Below are 21623 nucleotides of genomic sequence, written 5' to 3' on the forward strand. Positions count from 1 at the left end.
ATAACAATTATTATACCATTAAAAAAACAACTAAAAGAAATTTTAGTACTATCAATTATGTTCTGTGGATACAAGAATTGAGAATGGCTTTATCCATCCTGTATAAAGCAATATTAATATTAAATCAATATTAATCCATCTCACATTTCCAGTAACTAGGTTAACATGACCATTTATTGATTGGCAAAACGGCATATTGTTTTTATTAATCAGTCCCTACCATATTCATATCATACAAAACAAGAACTGAGAAATGTTTGCCACATCGTTCATTGATTCGCCTTGATACCGTGTCATTAGAAAGCGGATTTTTTTTCAATTATTTTGTTTCTTCTATGCCAATTAAAACACTGACAATTTCAATTACAGCAGGCAATATGAGGTTTTCTGTGATTGCATGGGGTTCAGACATCTTAGCTACTCTTAATTCTGCGAGATAAGATGCTTCAAGTGTACTTTTAACAGTATGGCTTTATTTACAAACAGCAGCTTGTTGATTTCTCAGAGTATGCAAATTTCTTTTGAAAAACTTCAAGCGTTTTCTTTTATAATCCAGATGTCTAGTTTCCAAGTGCTGAATTAATTTTGATGGGTTCATGCTTTCATCGGAGAGAACTTGAGAGCAAACAATGCACTGTGGCTTTCCATCCAATAAGGTAAAATCATACTTTAATAACTGTCATTGTACAATCTTGTCTTTTTACCAATTGATTAACTGGATGTAGATTGCTTGCTCAATTTTCACAAATTCGCTTTTTTTCTCAAATTTATCCATTTTACATTAGAATTTAACTGAAAAAAAATTACACAGTTTGACCGCACACTAAAAAACCAAAACCTCAATTATCATTACTTTCAATGAAACTAGACTAACAAAAAAGTCTGATGAAGACACCAGATGCATGCTTTGCATTTGAAACTAATCTGATGTTCTACAATCGCTTATGCCTCTTTTATACTACTGAGAGCACGACCATGTTCAAACATATCATATGCATGTTAGAACATTACACTCTCACAGTAAATATTATGTAAGCAGACCAACCAAATTACAAGGAACACATACATATAAAGTTGGAAACTGTAAATTGCTAATGTTTGTACACTTCATACATGCATGTTCACACCCGTCGCTATCAGTGCAGCTAAATAGTTTTAACTGGGTTTCATTGGGTTGGGGTTGGGGTTACTAAAAATTCATGATATATATATATATATTTTTTTTTTTTTGGGGGGTCGCCGAGGTAAAAAGGTTGAGATTCACTGCAACAGATTATCAAATAATACAGATTTCTAGAAGCTATTTCTTGACAATGTAATAGTAATATATTTCAATACATTTTTATCTCAATCATCAATTTATTTCAATATTAATGAATTTCTGTTTTTGTATTAGTTTGAAAAAATTGTGAAAATTAAATATAGCATTCTAACCCTTATTATGACCAAACAATAACACCTGACAATAACAATAACACCAGTTTATTATTAAAATTAAAATTTTGATAATAAACTTGAATAAATTTTAGAGCATTATTTTCTTATATACCTTGTGACTTAAATTCAGTATAAGGTGAATTTGAAGTTAAGTTTCGAATCCTCAATTCCGTATCACTGAGAATATTTTTATCCATTAATTTTTGCAGGGGATAGGAATTGTTCATTTGCACAATAAAACACTTGTTAAGCAGTATATTGCTGTTAAAAATTTGCTGTATTTTAGAGCAATGACCATTCAAGCTTTTTGTGAGAAAAAAAAACAAAATAAGGAAATTATAAATTAGTAGACTTTAGAGCTGAACTACTTATTTTTCATTTATTAAATAATTTACAGGAGAATCCAGGGTGAATTTAATTATTACAGTTTTGTAAGTGTAGCAGGTTTCTTTGGTGGATTAAGCATATTTATAGAAGATTCTAAAAGACGAGGATTTCCAGTGGCAACATTTCTTTACTTAGTATGTGAAATGCTTTATTTTAAAATTATTATTTTTATTATTACTTTAGGATAAGTTGTTGGAATTCTTAGATCAAATAGCTGAATCATTATTTAATAATTTTAATCAGCTCTTTTATCTTACAAGTTACCTATGCTACTATGCTTCATTCATAACATGAAAAAGTGTAGTTTTTAAAATAGACTTAATAATTTCAGGAAAATAAGTAAAATTCACAAGTAATTTAATGAACTTGATGTAAATATTTAAATTGTATTTATAATCTGGCATACATCAAAATTAATGATTGTACTATGGGCTAACAGCTAAAATAATATTAGCTTCTGAGCAAAATAACTTTTTTTTTTGTGAGGGAATCCCATTTATGGAAAAAGTGTCGGGCTTGCTAACAGTGTCAACTCCATATTGGAGTGCGGGTAGCCAAGGCAACCTAGATATGTTGGCTGCCTCCCGTTTTGTCTTTCTGTCTGATCAGCTGTTCTCTTTGTTCTTTCTCTCTTAGGATCCTTACGGCTAGTTCTGCTACTGTAAGCTACTCCCTTTCGTACCTGAGCATATACTCCAGCATATTGTCCGGCAGCATTTGGAGGACCCTGAGATCTCTCCATAGTGGTACCCACTTTTCACAGTTGAAGAAGTTGTGCTCTGGAACACACCCAGGGTCTGCATGTAGACAGAACCTTTGCAGGTAGGCTCTAAATTCACTGTGGCCCGTGATGAGCTGTGTGAGATGGTAATTCAGCTCCCCGTGTCTTCTGCTTTGCCATGGCTCAATCTCTATGATATGGCTCCACGTCCACCTCCCCTTCTCTGACGTATCTCACTGGGCTTACAGAGTCCCGGTTTTTCTTCCTGTGCTGTTCCTCTACACCGCTGGGCTCGTTCATCTATCTGTAATTTCACTGAGGTAGTCCTGCCAGTAGTTGAACCGCCATATGCCGTTGTTATACGAAGCGCCACCCTGCGTTGTACGGCCTCCGGCTGACTGTCATTCCTGCCACTTTTAGCGCCTTTTCTCAATCTGCCGCACAAGATGATTGAGACGGTCGCTGATATTATCAACCTCCTCCTTGAGGTCCTAGGAGCCCTGGTCCTGGGCATTATCTTACACAGCACCCTTAGGTAGTGGCCAGTCCGCTGATCTGAGAGTACCTAGCGCCGTCATGACTCCTGCTTCCGGGGAGCCGTCTGTTAAACGCAGGTGAAACCCGGGAAAAAGTGGTGGTCCTCTGACCTTAGCGTGCTACGCGCAAGAGTTGGGTCCACTAGGAGAAGATACCAGCGTCGCCCCCTAATGGGAATTATCGTTGATGACGGGTACGTTGAGGGTCTGCGGATCTACTGGCGCGCCCGTAATGAGTTTGTTCATGCCATCAAGGAAGACAACCCAAGTTATGGCAAGACTCCATGCGAGAGTTGCAGTGCAGCCCCTGGCAGCTCGCAAAATCATGTTACTGGCCAAAGCAATTACACGTGCTGTCCAGTGTTCGATGCGGGTTTGGTGGTGGTAACCACACTTTAACATCAGTGGCGACTTACCAGACGTTCCTGGATACTCTAATTCCAAATGCTCCGGAGAAACAGATGTCATCTTCCCTGGCGTACGGGCTGTGGATCCCGTTGATATAGACCGAGTGGTTTCTCTACTGATACTGTAAAAGGCACCGGGGATTAACTAAGTTGACCCGGATATTTTATTCCACCTGCTGCCTGTAATAAGAGGCCTGCCTGCCGTTTGGCAGGCTATTCTCGGGGTGCCTAAGCTGGGGCTGCTTCCCGACTAGTTAGAAAGTGGCTTTGGTGAGGGTGCTCTTAAAACCAGGAAAGGATCCTAGTGAGGTCGGCAGTTATCGACCCATCAGCCTCTTGCCGACAATCGGCAGATTGCTTGAAAGCCGGGTTGTGGGACGGCTCTGGGTAAGCATTGAATTGAACTGTTTTCTAAATCAGGCCAGTATGGCTTCACGAAAGGGGTTGGCACCGAGGATTGCAAATTAAAGGTTCTAGCCGAAGTGAAAAGCGCCGAGTGTAAATATGTTTTGGCAGCATTTCCTTCCTTGTGTTGGAGTTCTGTTCTCTATGAGTTGGAACGCTGCAATGATTTCGTGCCCCTGCAGGCCGTGGTACATGACTATTTCTCTAACCGTACAGCTCTGTTTAAGGATGCGCACTTAGTTGTGGAATAATCAATTACCAGGGGAAGCCAACAGGGTTCCGTTCTCGGTCCCCTGCTGTGGAACTTCGTACTAGACGGATTTCTGGGATTGACATTTCTAGAAGGGGTCACGGCCCACGCTTTCGCCGATGACTGTTTCGTTTTAGTTCGTGGTAATTCACGACCACAGCTAGAAGACCGGGCGCAGGCGGCCTTGTCAACTGCAGAAGGCAGGATGGACATGCCAAATTTAAGTATTTCTATGTCAAAGACGAAGTATATGTTTCTCAAGGGTACAGATAAATTATGGTACAATTGTAACCCCCATATTGAATATAAAGGCTGGGCAATTAGCCGAGTTAGAGTTCATAAGTACCTAGGTACTTTGTTTGATGAAAAGTTGCTGTTTAGCAACCACATTAGGCAAGTAGCGGTGGACGTCGTCTCAGTGATGCACAAACTTAGGAGGGTTGCTCGGAAAGACTATGGGTGGTCGGGCCGTCAAATAGAAATAGTGTATCAAGGTGTCTTCGAAACCATGACCTCTTAAGCGGCGCCCGTTTGAGCGGATAAGTTGGATATGAATGCAACACTTCTTCAAAATTTAAGGAGTGCCCACCGCAGAGTATCAACTGTACGCACTGATATTGCTCTAGTGTTGCAAAACCCTATCCTACGAAGTTACCACAGTATTGGGAAAGGCTATCCCAATCGATTTAGCGGTGAAAGTTCGGGCACCCATGTGGAGATTGCGAAGAAGCCGGAAGGCCGAGGTATTTGGGATGTAGTTTCGAGCCGGGCCAGTACCGGAGCGGAACGGTATCATAATGCACCGGATCTAAATTTCGTTCAGTTGCCCATCTGCAGAAGAGTCTCGCGATGGAATCGTGGCAGCGGGAATGGGACACTACGACTAAGCAAAGATCCCTGTACACGTTTGTACGGGATCTGAGGGGCTGGTATGCCTCGAGTTTGTTTTTAAGGACAACGGGTTCCCAGGTGCTCACCAATCATGTTAATTTGTACCAATAATTGTTTCGGTTCCACCTGGCAGCTGATGAGTTGTGTGTCTGCGGGAGGTCCAGTTAAATGAATACCTGATGTTTGACTGCCTTGCTCTTGGTGAGGCCAGAAACCGGACCACCCTGGAACTTAGATGCAAAGGGGAAAATTGGTCACTCACAAGCGGCGAGTCAATGTGGCGAGAGCTGCATTGTCGTACCGTGTGGGAGTTCCTAGATGCGGTGGCTTTGTTCAACCGGCATTCGTAGTTTGCTTAAGGGAAAGATTCTTCCCGCTTTGCCGTGGGGAGCTAACCCTGAGTGTGGCTGACCACTAGCCAATTATTATGGCTCCAAGCGATTTAAAATTGTGGATAGGTACTTGCTGGCATTCAAAAATCTAGGCGTGGCAGCAAATTGCTGCCTAGACGAAATAAATTTCATTATGGATGTCATATACATTTTTAGTAGTTGTCGGGATGCGCCACCCATTTTAGCAAATATATGAGTAGTGAGCGGTTAGGACACGTAAGCCGATGGTGTATGGTACCACGTTTAGTCCACTGTTGTTAGGTAAGTTAGTCTGCTACGTAAGCTTTAGGAGCTGTGTCAGGATACTGGTCGCTAAACTATACGAGACTTAGTTGCCGTTTGTGGCAGAGATATTCGGTCTTATGCTTTAGGGTGACCAAATTGGATGGTGGCGGGAGAAATGCTGAGCAAACCAACCAAAACCCCCGGCTTGCCTGTACCAGATCCGGTTTTCGAAGAAGAACCAGCCTGGTTCATTCCAACATGCCGATAAAACCGCTAGCTTCAGCGTCCCGTTGAACACGTTCAGGACCAGCCAAAGGTGTCGTCTAATCATGATCTTTACAATATCCCTGGAACTCCGTCTCGTTATTGACCCTTCTTTTTGTGCAGTTCCGCGGCAGCCCTCTGTAGTCCATCTATAGTTAGACGTCCGGGTTCCACATTTTCTACTTCCTCCCAGACGTCCTGTCTTAGAAGGAAAAGCTTCCCCACCGTCTTCCTCACCTGTTCCTTGGAGAGGATGAGCAGACGCCTTCCAGATCTCTCTGCGACTATGTGGAACGCCTGCCAACACGAGTCACTGTCCACCTCCTCGCATAGTTTCCTCCAAGTGGCCTTCTTTTCTTTCTTTATCTCCACTTGGAGGGCTCTCCTTATCTCCAGTAACTCCCTCGCCGGCGGGGATCCTCAGCGTCCAGTCTTCTCCTTGACCGCTAAAGTCTTTTGGTGCTCACGGCTTCTGCCCTTAGTGCCGCTATCTTGTCCGTCCACTAGTAAACCCGTCTTTTCCTCGGTTCTCCGGTGGCAGTCGTCACGCGGCACTCTTCCCTTACAACTACCATGAGCTCCTCTGTTCCCGTTAATCCTCCTCTGTTTTTCTTTAATCTTCCTTCCACTATTAATCTGAGGTTACTATTAATTCCTCCTCTATGAATCATGAGACCTTGCCGTTGGTGAGGGGGCTTGAGTGCTCAGTGATACAGAGTAGCTGGAACGAAGGTGCAACCATATCGGAGAGGTGTCTGTTGAGAGCCAGACTAAGGAATTATTCCTGAAAGAGGGTAGCAGCTCTTTCAGTAGTTGTTAAGGGCGTAAGTCAGGACGACTTAAACGGCCATATCAACATCACTCAGTCCTCTGAGTACTGCACAGCTGAAAGCAATGGAAAACTACAACTGCTTTTTTGCCAAGAAAATGTAGCTCTCTGCATTTTCATATAGCAATGATGGAGGTGCCTGCCTTGGTAAAATATAAATATTTATTCATTATAATTTATTAAATACAAGCATTTTTATCCTTATTTAGCAGCTTTCTGTTTTCTAAACTGAAATTTCCAATAAATAATCAATAAAAGTTCTAATGCAACTACCATGCAGTAAGATATGTAGTTAGTTGTTTTGCTCAAATTTGAAGTCTGATACTCAATGTGTACGAGTGTGAGTAATATGGCCAGAGTACTTTATTTGTTATAATGTGTAACATAATAGTATAAATGAGTTGTTTTTGCGCACAGTTATTCCTGAGTGTGTATTGGACAATCGTACGAGTTCATGTTATGAGGTTTTTAGTATTAATTTAGTTATAAGGTGTTTTGTGGAACAAAGTGAGACCACGTGGTGAAGTAAGACAGGCGAATCAGGTTATAAAATAAATACTTTTCTAGGCTAATTATAACTCTTTCTTTATTAATAATATTATGCTATAATACGTGTAGATTCAGTTACCACTGACAGAACTCAAGAAATATAGTGTTAGATTTTTGAGTAATTTTTAGAAGATAGTCCAACATAACCTAAGAACTTCTGCCGGATCTAGGCTTGTTAACACTTGTTAATCTGGTGTAGTTTATAGGTTGGTACTATTGGTACTACATACCAACTGCTGGAAAATACACCTAGTGTATTTGTGTATTTCCTAGGGTATTCTAGCGAAACATTTCCAAGTCCCGCGTAAAGAGTATATAGGCAAAAGCCTTTTCCTTATATTTCCGTGACAGGGTCCCGAGACCAAATCACTTTGGGATCAAGGCAGGAACCTCATACCTCCCCACTCCATCTTATTTATTTCCGACCCCCTCCCAACAAATTCATCTCGTACATTTTTACACTCCCCCCTTCTGTACTTTAAAAATTTCTTTTTTTTAATAATAAATATAAGATTTAGGACTCAGAAAATAGAAAAAGTGTCGGCGATTGCTTTAAGACTCCGTTAAGAGCAGCGAGATCATCGCGGAATAATAAACCCCTAAAGTACTCTTTTGGTGATGCGGAGTCAGAGCTGTCGGTGTGGGACTCCGGACTAACTTACTGAAGGAAACAACATCCGGACAGGTCGAAAGTTGCGACGGAGAACACTAGACGTAAGAAGCACAACCAACGAATGGTAAAAAGGATTGTAAATCATCAATCACAGATCGTCAACAATACTGGGACAAGCTTTTCGATAGAGGAAATCATAGCACTCATGGATCGGCGCGAAGAAGAAATTGAGGGCTCTTTAGTGAGCACTAAATCAACCCTAAAGCACCAGAAATCAGACACAGAGGAGGAATCCCCAATCAAGAGGAGTCAACGGACACTAAGCCCACCGACTTCGACACCGGAAACAAAAATAACGGACTTGAACGCGAAGGCGCGCAGAGAGGATTAACCATGGGAGAAAGCTCCTAAAAGAAACTACAGAGCACCAGTGATGGGGAGATATCTGAAGGCACAGATATGGACCATTTAATAGAGACGATAGAACGAATGATGGAACTGTGCCGGCAGAACCCGAATAAAAAAATGAGATTAAGAATTGTGCCCGTCTAATTCGTTGCAGGGTGAAAGACCTAGAAGTCGTTGTGAGCGAGCTATGTGGACAATAAGACACCAAGATTACGGAGAACAAATACACCCAGACTGTTAGGGTGAATACGGAAACAATAAGGAGGATCATGAGCGAAGGCTCAGAAGATCTCATAGAGATATTAGTCAAGAAATGGCTTAATTAGGCCGTGGAAGCGATGGAGGAGCTGCCAACAGAAGACGTGGAGGGAGCAATGGTATATATCCTCAACGTACAGGGTGACAAAGAGGAAAATTTTGCCAAGAACCAGTATTCCAGAGCCCCTGGAGTGTGTGCACGGCTAAACAGAGGAGGTACTAGTTCGGGGATGGGGCTCAAGAACTCCTCTTCGGCAACCATAATAGGAGAGGAGGTGGAGGAGTTGGGGTCCTCCACGATGTGCGTAATCACAATAGAAGGTGAAGACGGAGGGTTGGCGGCCACAACATTGAGCATGTTACGGAAGGTTGAGGGGGTAGAGAATGAAAAGATAAACATAGAGGCCAGAAGAGATACACTGAGCTCAGTAACAAAGAAGGTTGCTGAGTACCGGGGGAGAAAAAGAGGCTCTTCATGCAGGAAAAAAACGGGAAAAGCAGAAGGAAAGCCCCAGAACAGTAACGGTAATCATGAAGAAGGAGGGGTCCGCCTACGCACAACTGCTCAAGAAGGTAAAGCAATGTGTAGGTGAGGTGACCTTGCCGGGAAGACCTGTCTGTAAGAAAGGGAAGGCAAGGGGAGGTGGAAGTGAGAATGAAGAAGGGTAAAGGTCAGCAGGAAGACGTAAAGAGGAAGACGAGACCCAACATCGCAGGTCTAGTGGTGGCGGATAGGGGCAGGAGAGAAAAGTTAGTCTCTACCAATATCAAGGATCTTAACCTTGACGTGACCATGGAGGAAGTGGTCACGGCCTTCACGAAGGTGCTGGCTGTGGAGGTTGATCTGAAACTGACATCAGTCAGGCTGGCACATGGGAGTACCCAAAATGCTACTATTGTGTTCCCACAAAAGCAGGCGAGGAAATTTTGCGAGCAACGAAGAGTGCTAAGGGTGGCACTCCTCCAGGGTGGAGATGCAAGCAGAGAAGTGCTACAGGTGTTGGAAGCCTGGGCACAAGGCAGCGGAATGCAGGGGCCCTGACCGATCCAAAAGGTGCTACAACTGCAGGGTAGAAGGATACTTCAGGGCAGCCTGTTAAGAGCCGGCCAGATGTGGCAAAGACAGTCACCAGGTGGGTAGCCACATGTGCGTCAGAGCTGACCGATAATGAGGCTACTGCAAATTAACCTCAATAGATGTAGGCTCTTACACGACCTGGTGTTGCTATTGCAGAAATTGCTACTAAAAGGCAAAACCAAAATACATTTAAGTCAGTTTCTCTTTACAGAACTTCATAGGTAATTGCATAGTGACAGCATAGCTAAAAGTTGGATTTTTACTGTTAAGATTTATGATATAATCATACACTTTCTTCAAGAATGTAAAATTTGTGTATATTGCAGTTGTTGGCTTAAAGATTACTAACCTGTGCAAAGACAAAAAATTGTAAGGAAATGTTACTTATGTATTTGGTGTACATTTTGACAGTAAAAGGAGTAAAGATTGTTTTCTACATTATACATTATAAATCTCCAGATAAGTCCAAGATTAGAGTTACCAGCCTTCTAATGTTCTTAAAGGAAGCTTATATGTACGTCACTGGTGACATACCTTGTTGGAATTGGAACTATTAATTAAGTAATAGATCCATAGCAGTTGATATCCCTGTTTTGGTACTTGTTTATGATTTATTACAGCACTAACAAAATTAAAAATATAGTTTTCAGTTAAAATTTTTTAAATGTGAAAGTCAAGGTCAAGTTCAAGTCAGATAGTTTTGTTGAATACTATCATACTCTAAATTCTAGAGGGTGTGTGGGCTCAATGGTTACAAGTTAATAGGTGTAAGTTTTTGTGTGCATTACTTTGGGGACAATTCTCATATCACATTTATATTCAAAATGAGTGCACTCAAAATGATATATAAAATATTATCAATTGATTTTTTCTTCAAAATAAATTGACTTTTTTATTTTCTTTTTACCATCATCTGGAAAATAATTACAACTAATATGAAGTCATATTAGTCAAAGACAATAATTAAAAAATGCATTTTCTTTTCCTCCAGAATATCTTTAAATATTTCAGATTCCCCACTGAAATATTTTTACAACAATTTGAAGATGTATCTATACTACTACACAATGAAAAAACCCCAGAAAAAATACTCTATTGACATCACTACATTAATGACATCAAGTATCATCCAAAAATAAACAAAAGGCAATCTCAAATAATTTTCATATTCACCATATCCAAAATAGATTACACAAAAATTCAAATTGTATAAAACCCTACCATATATGTCCTGTATATATCCAACTATCAAATTTACTGAGTTAAATAAGTTGCTTTTTCAATGTTGTTTTGCACACAATACTGTTAGAAAGACTTAGTCAACTGACATGGAAGTCGTCAATTGACAACTTTATTGAAGAATTTAACATGATAAAATACGTAGCTTGAGCTAATGATTACAAACCACACTTACAGCCAGCCTGTTTCATAAAATACAAAATAAAATTAAATTATCTCCAAATAACAGAAGAATATATAATTCAAATAAACAGCAGTTCATTCAAAAAAATATTATTTAAAAAAATTAATATTATTGTTATGTTTTCAAAACCACAAACAAAATACATAATATCATGTAAGAGACTAAGACAGTAGATATTGAAAACCATTCCAGTCCAAAAATAAACAAAAATAAAAATAAATTATTATGATTACACTAAATTCCATTCAGGGAAATTTGAACGGTTGCATGTGCCATCAGAAACAAATAACACAGAATCCTGATATGTAATACATTATGGGTAATGGGTAACAAAAGAATTAATTTTTGCAAAATATCATAGAAATGGGGCTCTAATAAAAAAAATACATGGGACACAAAAACTAAGGCGTGTGAAATAAAAATATGACTGAAGATGCTTGAATGCCACGAAAGTAACAAATTTAATTTGGTAGTAAAAACATATGACATGAACAAACATAATAGATCAAATATATTGTATCACATACAAATAAGTTCCCTGGCCACTTTAAGTTAAATGCCAGGGACAACAAATCAATATCCATCTCTGTGTAGGATGGAATCTACTGTGTGTAGGAAGGTATTTATAATAGCTTAAACATTTTTTTTTTCACTATTTATAATCTGAAACATCTATTTAATCTTTTTTCTTTGTTTTAACCGTGCTATGAATTTTATAACTTTTTCAGACACTCGACACTGTATTTCGCACTCTAGAAGGTGAGGGTTATTTGACCAAAACAAAATTGTTTGAAACTGTTGTTTTTACAATTTCTAGTACTGCACTTCTATACTTGTTAAGAATTGCTAAGCATCAAAATACATATTTATGGTAAGTTCCGATTACATCTCTATTGAGTGTAAACCTGTAGTACAGTATTACAATAAATATTTTCTATAAGTTATTGTAAGATCTATTTTATCAAAATGTACTGATACTTCATCTGAGCACATCTTTGAAAGTACAAGACCAATTTTAAGGTGGAACTAATATTCAATTTTTTTTGTTTTTGTTAATAAATTTAAATTATGCAATGATTTAAACATTTTAAAACTAAAAAAATATTATAAAAATTAATATCTATAATAGAGGAAGATGTTGGGCAAGGTAAGTACAGCCGTCTTTAATTAATTAGGAAAATAATTATTTAAGTATACTTAAGATGGATATGACAAATGACAATCGACACTGTGTAACATTTCAACCCATTCACATACACAACATATTTTCTATGCCATGTAGTAAATTAAACAACTTCATTCGCTGAACTTTTTATTAGTTGATTGAAGCTAAATTGAGAACATGAAGCTACTTTTGAAGTTAGACAATAACTTTCACTATCAGCTACTGACAACAGCAATATCTCAGCTGGAATCTTTGTTACTCATTTTCAGATCATTACATTTTACTAACAATTTAAGAAAGATATAACATTTTTGACTATCAATCAATACCACGTTTCAGAATTTCAGCATATGTAGCAGATTAATCAAATCCCAAGTTCTCTATTTATTCAGTTACAACACTTTTTATCAAATTTAATTTTTTATGTTTGTTGCTTAATAGGTAAAAATTATTTTTTAGTTTCTATGATTATAGCAGTAGCATCGTTGTATACATTACAAACTCTGATGAAATACTGATTGGTAAATTACTGACATATGTAAAATAATTACCCAAAAATAGATGTGGCATTCCACTATAACAGTTTACTCATCCAGAAAATTTCTTTTCAGATATATATTTATTTACATAAGCAGATATTAGATAAGTTAACAAACTGAGAGCCATTTTTTGAATCTGTATAATTCAAAGTTTTATTAAAATCCAATTGACTAGGTAGAGATAATCTGAAAAATGAAGTTCCACTATTACCAAAAATATTCTTTACATCAGTATTGTAAAACTTGTACAAAATTATCTATACATGTACTATAGATCTTAACAGAGATCTCTTTTATGGCTATTAAAAATATGATAAAAACTGCGATATATTATTACGATGAAAAAATGATATCTTCTTACACGCTTGTGTTAATACTGAAGACCTCAAAAAGTATAATCTTTGCTTTTCAATGCTGTACAATTTAAACTACCCATGAAGAACCCACCCAGTCATCTCTAGGTTTAAAAATTACACATTTACTTTTATCAAAGATAAATAAATAGCTGTTATCATTTACTACATCTTTGAAACCACTTTCCAGTTTTCTTCATTATTCTTTTCATAAAACTATTACATGAATATGCCAAAAGGTACATACCTCCTTCTTGTTTAAAAAAAAATCTCTATTTGAAACATTCTACATATTAATTTATACTATATCTATACAGCTGTTTAAAACAGCTGTATTTTCTTTGCAAAATCTTGCTAGATTTCTGTCTAGCAGGGGAAACAGCTTCTAACTAGAACTGATTGATGAAAATTTATTTGTCAGTTATATATTTTTTGAAATTATTTATATTTTTATAAAATTTGAGAGATGAGTCAATAATATAGTTCTCCTGAATTGTATTTCTCTCATGAATAATTGATGTGACAACAGCTACTGCATAGATAGACATCACAATCCTACATACTTGTTTGGCAAGTTAATTTTAAAATTTCACTATAAATACACCACTCGGAAATAACCCTTTAACTATGGTGGTGAAAAACTGTATAAACTGTAAAAAATTGGCAATCTTAAAAAATAGTGACAATATCCAATAGGATCATCATTGTAATAATTTAATAAACCAATAAGGTTGCAATACAAAAATATAAGTGTTTGGTGAAACTTCTGTTGGCTGAATCTAAATTGCAGAATTCTTTTACTTGTATTGAATATTTTGTAGTGTTTAACATGAGAAAGCTGATACTTGCTTGTGGAATATATTAACATCAGGGTCCATATAATTATCTCCTATGATTATCTCTTCCACAATACTCTATACGCAATTCAAAAATATTTCACACAAAACATGTAAAAAATTAACAAATTTGTTCTAATTAATCGTTCATTAATTGAAGGTGGTCAGTTTGGTTGAGATTTGAATTTAGTTCAACAAGCTCTGACTAGTCTGATGAAAATAGTAATTTGTGTATTTGTAATAGCGTGTAAGAATTTACTCACATTAATATTTATAATTATGTCATAATAATTATAAATAGCTTTTAATAAATTAATATAATGTTAAAATAAAAAAAATGTAAATGGATTACAAAATTCAACCAATAATAGATACAAATTTCATCTAATAAACATAATTACTAACCTGGAGATATACTGAAATTAGAAAGTTAACTGCTGCTGTCTACAATATAAAAATAGATTGAATGTTAAAAGCAGGAGCAGTTATACTTATGATTATTTTCTAATTTCAATGTTTAGAAATGGAATTTTGTCTTTAAAATGCATTTTAAGAATTGTACTTAGGCTACTGATAAAATTCTGTGAGATTTATTAACATAAAAAATTACAGTTGCCAAATCAGATAAAGTTCATAACACTTGATCGATTGTACCCATACTATAAATAGTATAGAATCATATACTCTTTTGTTTTTAATACTCATATATTTTTTTATTAAAGGATGAATCCGTCTGTTGGGACAGGCTCACCCAAACATGAAAAATGACAGAGTTATATCAACATTAATTAATCTTTTTATTTTATTCAGAGATATTCCCTACTCCTACCCAGATAGTAGTATACTTTAAATTGAAAAATAAATATCTTTCAATCTTTATATAGTCAATATCTTCCATGATTAAGATATGAACATTATCAGTTAATAACAATTAACAACTAAAAAAGTATATAAATTTTATATGCTTCAACATATTTTTTCTTATAATGAAATGTTCGTTCATTGTTCATCATACTATGTATTAATATTTCAGCTAACTTTCTGTTCACAAAAATTAAACATGTCTATTTTCCTAAACATCTTAAAAGTTTAGCAAATTCTTTAAGGGATCTTTATTAACTACGACTGTATCTCATCATACTTCTTACATTTATTTTGTTTCGGTTAGTCCTTTCTTGTAGTAACTTCTTCTTTTTACTTTATATTTTTCTTTCCTTAACTTATTTTCAGTATTAAAATAAATTTAATCTTAAATCATGCATGTTTTTAATAACTATTTAATTTGTAATCATACTCTTATCATTTATATTAAAAAGTGAACAAAGATCAGGTAAATTAGTTTGACTGGTCCATTTTTGTGAGACTTATGCAAGCATAACAACAAACTCAATGCAAACATTCAAATCCAAATTTTTTCTCACTTTTTATATGCCATTTCTGGTCTACTGGAAAACAGATAAAACTCTCTTAGGAATTCCTGAAGAACAATAATAGAGGCTCTGTAGTCGTGGCAGTAAGTTGATATTCCCCCCACACTTCTGAAGGGGAGATTAGAAGTGAGCAGAACCGGATGCAGGCTATACAGAATGAATCAGTTTTATAAAAATACTGTAACTTTGTTCCTATCGATAATATGTACAGGATGTTAATACTTAAGGATGTATTCTGTATAAGCGGCATCCGGTATTGAAAAACGAAAGCCTAATGTAACTATATTTATGTGATTGAATTTAGGTACTTCTAAGAAAGCGTTTACTTTACATAAATTATCCTGGCTAAAGGCTATGTTTCAAGTAAGCCCTGCACCCTTATTTTTTCTCTCCAATTCCAAGAAAAAAAGTGCGGGGGGTACTCGAATAAATACGGTATTTTCTTTTTTTTGCTAATGATGTTTCATTTTCTAATACCTTATCCGCAGTCATATCTTGCAAGTACTAAACATATTTGGGACAAAATAATAATTTTTAATTTAAATGTCACATATGAGAAAAATTCTCTATACCTGATTAATGGTGTGAAAATTTTACATGTAACTAATGGTAGATTAAACAATACACATTCTTTTAATTATGTCTCATATTATCATGAGCATGCTATCATCCACCTCTAATATTCTCAGATGATATTCCTGCCAGAATGATTTACTAACAATGATGAAGCTGATTTTATGAAGTTAGTGAATCTGAATGCTTCTCAACTCTATATGCTGATGATGAGTAGTTTCAGAAAAGAAAAAAGAATGTCTACAGCTATAGATCTCAGATAGCAAGCAATAGAAAATAGCCATCTATATAAAATTAGAAAATGAAAATATTCTTCTTTATAGTAACTACTGAAGACCAGAAAATTTGGCATTAAAGATTAGATATCTCTGTTTGAAATGAAAATAGTTGTACTCTTTCATCCAAAGTTAATAATGTCCAAAGATGAGAGAAAGTTTTGATTAAAATATTTTAACTTTTCTGCTCTGTTGTTTTCTATTAAAACTGTGGCCTGTGTGTCTGTAAGGGCCAAGTTCAAATTTTGTAAAATTTTGATCTGTATTGAGAAGAAACTGTGTTTATCTACAGATAATTTCATGTTGATATAACTTGAATAAACTGCCTAAAATGTAAAAATGTATGGCTTATGAGGATAAAAAAACATGAAATATTGTTCATTAGGAAGTTTTTTTAGAGAATATTAAGTAAATAAACAGATAATTTTTAAAATAACCAATAGTACCTGATATAAAAACCATGGATATCTGAACTGCCAATATTTTACAACAGATACAGCTAACAGGGTATTAAAGTAGTAGTAAGTAGTTCATTCTTTGTTACAGGATTTTTACTCCTCCGCAATGTAACATCATAATGAGTAGAAGTTGTCCACACAATGGTTCTTGTTGGAAAGATATAGTGTTGGTAATCTATATTATTTTTTTCTTACTTATAGTTTTTACATTTATCAAAGATTTTCCTGGATAACAGATAAATTAATTTGTGTGGTAATTTAATGACAGATAGCTTTTAAAACTTACATAACGTTTTAAAATAGTTTTTTTCAGTTGTCCAATTTTTAAATCTCCATTCATATAATTTATTACTTAGTATCACCAGGTCTAAACAAACAATATGGCAATGTAATGTTTTACATTGTAAAGTTTACTTTTAAATTTGAGGCACTTGTTCGCTGCCCTCAAGATACACAAGGTTAGCACATGGATTTTATGTGGCTTGGGGAGATACCCAAACATCAGCCACCTAACTACTACGTAATGGATTGTCATATTTTTATTGAAAATGAGGTGAAAGTTCAAAATGGTTTACAGAATTGATGGTATCCTAGATGATGATGAGATTCAAATTGATAAATTCTAATATCTTAAAGTTGTTTGACAGGTATTAAATCTGTTTTACTTGTTCAACTACATTCTATTTATAAGGGAACTCTTCTCATTCTCATCTTGCTTTGTTTCAGCATTTTTTATATTACTTTTTACACCTTTTTCCATATTAATTCACCATTTTTTGTTAAGTCTTAAGTTGTTCTTTCTTTAAATTCTGCCTTTGTGTCATCATGAGGGGATAAAATTGTGCTCTTTTCTTACTTGTATGCTTTGGGAGATAGATTGGTTTATACCTATTTACATTTTTGTACAGTCCTTTTACAACGTACTATTAGCGTTTTTCTTAATCTATACTTGGCTGACAAAAAAAAACTTCAGTTAAAATGAAGTCTTAAGCTTGATACATCTGAATAGGTAAATTAAAACAAAAAAAAAATCTACCTCAAAGCTTAAATCTTGTTCACAGTAATATGGAAACAAAATTTTATATCTTATAAAAAGTGTTGCACCCAACTGAGATTTGACTTTAACCCATGACTTGAAAGACAGTTGGTGCCATTCTGCTATACAAGCTGGTTGAATGGCCAGCCAGACTCTATTAAATATCTGAATAAAAAATATAATGTAAGAGTTTTTAAGAAGTTCATTACTCTTGTAAAAATAAGATCTATTGAAATTTTTCAGGAAAACACAATTAACGTAATAAATTTTTTAATTTTTGAACACTGATAATAATCATTATCATCTTCAAACATAGTGTGGAAATTCTGTATAACCAAGGTATCTCAAACTTCTTTCCATTAAACTTACTTTTTATATACTTCTTAAATCCCTAATAATACATAATAATTCATAAATCCTCATAAGAATCATCTTAAATATTCATTTTCCTCTTAATTTAACTCATTTTATTATACCCCATACACATTCGTATGCAAACTATTTAAATTATTCATATATTTTCAATACTGTGTCTGTTTAGCCACTATAATAATAATACTGATAAGTAAAATTTAAACCCGAATCATGGTGTGACTTCCACATTATGATCACTTTGTTCATAATTGTTTTCAACCACAAACTTTGGAACACTTAGATTTTGAATCAGTAATATGAAACTTTTACAGCTATCTTGCTTATTCTATTCATTTTACCTATTGTAGTTTTGTAATTAAAAGCAATAATCAATGATACTATTTAGTAACATTATGACTGAATATTTTCAGAGCGGAATAAAATATTTTTCTTTTGGAGTTGCAATACAGTGGCTGCAATCATTGATATCAGAAGTACAAAATGTGTCAAATCAACCATTAAAAACATTAAAGCTACAGTCAAAACACATAAGAACAGGAATTTTCATAGGATTGTACATTACTGTATACAAGGTAATAAGAAATTATAGATATCGTATTTAAATATAATCATATAATCATATATATTATCACAGACTATTAATCGATTATTATATTAATCTTTTATAAATTATGTATGTGTTGTAGAATGATGTACAAATAACAATGATAGATATAATTTTTTTTTCTAACATGCAAAACATGATGCTGAAAATGAATAATGAACTCACAATTTTTCTATCGCCCATAATTTTTGAAAATTGTAAATTTTAATTAAAGGATTTTTTCATTTTTCAAAATATAGTTAGCATTTTAAGCTCCTATATTGTATTTTGCTAGCTCATTTTTTATTGTTTAACTTTGTTAGCATAATTTGTAAGTATAGCTTACAAATTATTGTAAGTTATTATTGTATTGTTTATTTATAAATAAACAATACTAATAAATAATACAAGACAAAGAATTAAATCATATCATAGTCACATATTATGACATCATATCTAATACTGAAGAGTGAGCCTTCATGGACAAGATTAATCATGTCTGTGCAGGTCAAAACATGTAGCTGCAAACATAGCTGTGTTGTTTGTATTAAGCACTGAATTTAGGAATGAAGTAATTTTGTTCAGTCTTATTGCTGTTGTAAGTCTGTTAACAGTGCAGTGTCATAATGCCTCAAAATTATGTAAATGATGTGGATGCCTTTTGTTATGTATGTGGTGAGTTTACCATATAATCAAATAGAAAAAAAAAATTACACCTTTAAAAGAGCATATCATTTGTACTTTCAGTGTAAAATTGGTGATCAGGATAAGACGTGGGCTACTCATATAGTATGCACTAATTGTTCTGTATATTTAAGAGCAAAGAATTGAAAGGTATATGGAAGGCTTTGCCGTTTGGTGTACGTATGATTTGGCGTGAAGCAAAGGATCATGTAACCGATTGTTACTTTTGATTAACAAGTCTGTCTGGAATTTCTAAAAAATCTAAACATACTGTAAAATATCTTTCATTGCAATTTGCAATCAGTTCTATACCTCACAGTGAAATTATTCCAGTGCCTGAGTCACCTGTGAATGAATGTTTTGAAAGCAGTGATGAAGAATCAGGCAGTACTGAAGAAAATTACATTGAATTTGATTTTGAATTATCTTCCAATAAGCCACACTTTATATCACAAAATAAATTAAATGACTTGGTTAGGGATTTAAATTTATCAAAAAATCAGGTCAAACTGTTAGGATCAAGACTGCAAGGTTGAAATTTACTTTAAAAAAATTAAAAAATTTTGAGCTTTCGAAGCCGACAGAAAGAACTTTCTCAGTAGTTTATTGATGAAAATAGTTTGGTTTATTGCACAAATATTGATGAGCTTATGTTGCACTTAGGACAAGTTCATAAACCTGAGGACTGCTGCCTTTTCGTAGATTTGTCCAAATGTAGTTTAAAAGTGGTTTTACTACACTATGGTAACAAATATCCTTCGATACCAATCGTTATGGTATTAATTTGTAAGATACATACGATGTGATGAAAAATATTCTTGAAAAAATTAATTTTAAAAACATAGCTGGAACATATGTGGTGATTTGAAAGTTATAGCTATTTTGTTAGGCACACAGTTAGGCTATACTAACTACATGTGTTTTTTTTGCGAATGGGACAGCCGAGCTGGGGATAAACATTATGTAACCAAAAAGTGAAAGAAACGAGACAACTTAACTCCATTTGGGAAAAATATTATTCATGAGCCTTAATTGAACCCAAAAAAATATTTTTACTGCCTCCCATGTCAAGCTAGGATTAATGAAAAGTTTTGAAAAAGCAAGGAAGACGGATTATCCCAGATTTTTGTACAGACAGAAATTTCCGAATGTAAGTGAACGAAAAATTAAAGAAGGAATATTTGTTGGTCCTCAAATAAGAGAATTGGCCGTGAAAAATTAGAAATTTTACTATATTTTCTCTTTTTTATTTTTGAAGCGTAATTTATTTAAAACTAAGGGTGACAGAAAAACTGTATTTTCAGATCTGTAATGTATGAAAAAAAGCAATTCAAGAGCTATCATACTTAGAGAAACAACAACATTTTTTTGTGTATCAGTGTAATTAATGTTTTTTTATGTATTTGGTAAATATTAATTTTTTGTTAGTAAATAAATATTTTTCTTATCTTTCTGTACATATATTTAACTGAAAAAGCATAATACTTTTTAAATAAAACAACACAATTACACCCACAAATTGAGTGAAATATGTAACTTTTGATGAACCAGAATAAAACAGTACTTATACAAATTTTACTTATCAATAATCTCTATAAACTTACAATCTTTTTTAATTTAAAAAAAATGTACTGATAATGTGAGTAAAACAAGAATCTCTAATCTATAAATATATTATAAACATCTAACATACCCACAAAGCTATAAACTGGGCCAGATTTGTTAATGTTGCTATACAAGACAGTATGAACAATTGAATTAACAATATATGCCTTAAATCAATTTTCCAGCTTAATAAGAACATAAGCTAATAAGCTAAGAACATAAGATATATGAGTATATCTTAACTTCACTGTTATAAAAGGAACCAACAAGCATATCATTTAAACACAAAAAGAATATTAAAAATGGCAGCAAGTTTTTAATTATTGACATTGACTCAAACAAACCTACCTGACTTTATGTATTCTTAATTCTAAAAAATGTGATTCATAGATCACCTAAAATTTTAAACTTCTATTAAACTTGAAACTCACATAAGCAGATTCACCGTAAGAAAATATATAGCATAAAAAATGAATGTACTACTTATTCATTGGCTTACTCCAAAACAAAATAAATAAAATTAAAAAAAAGGTTGCCAAAAGATGAAATATTTCACAGAACAATGCATGATGTATAAATGAAAAAAGAAATCTCAGAAAAAAATAGCTTGTAATTATCTGAACAAAAAAAAAATTAAA

At 34.5% G+C, this 21623-nt stretch overlaps 1 protein-coding gene across 2 annotated transcripts in view; it reads left to right on the forward strand.

The window, feature by feature from the left end:
• Positions 1 to 21623, forward strand: part of LOC142332236 (transmembrane protein 135-like) — a 62469-nt gene that overhangs the window by 19829 nt on the left and 21017 nt on the right. For both annotated transcript variants that reach the window (XM_075378541.1, XM_075378549.1), the window contains 4 exons: positions 1835 to 1958; positions 11802 to 11944; positions 16791 to 16872; positions 18524 to 18685. In XM_075378541.1, coding sequence (XP_075234656.1) covers positions 1835 to 1958; positions 11802 to 11944; positions 16791 to 16872; positions 18524 to 18685 — 511 coding nt within the window. The remainder of the gene's footprint in view (positions 1 to 1834; positions 1959 to 11801; positions 11945 to 16790; positions 16873 to 18523; positions 18686 to 21623) is intronic.

The sequence above is a fragment of the Lycorma delicatula genome, chromosome 1 (assembly GCF_047948215.1).
Source record: "Lycorma delicatula isolate Av1 chromosome 1, ASM4794821v1, whole genome shotgun sequence".
Lineage (NCBI taxonomy): Eukaryota > Metazoa > Arthropoda > Insecta > Hemiptera > Fulgoridae > Lycorma > Lycorma delicatula.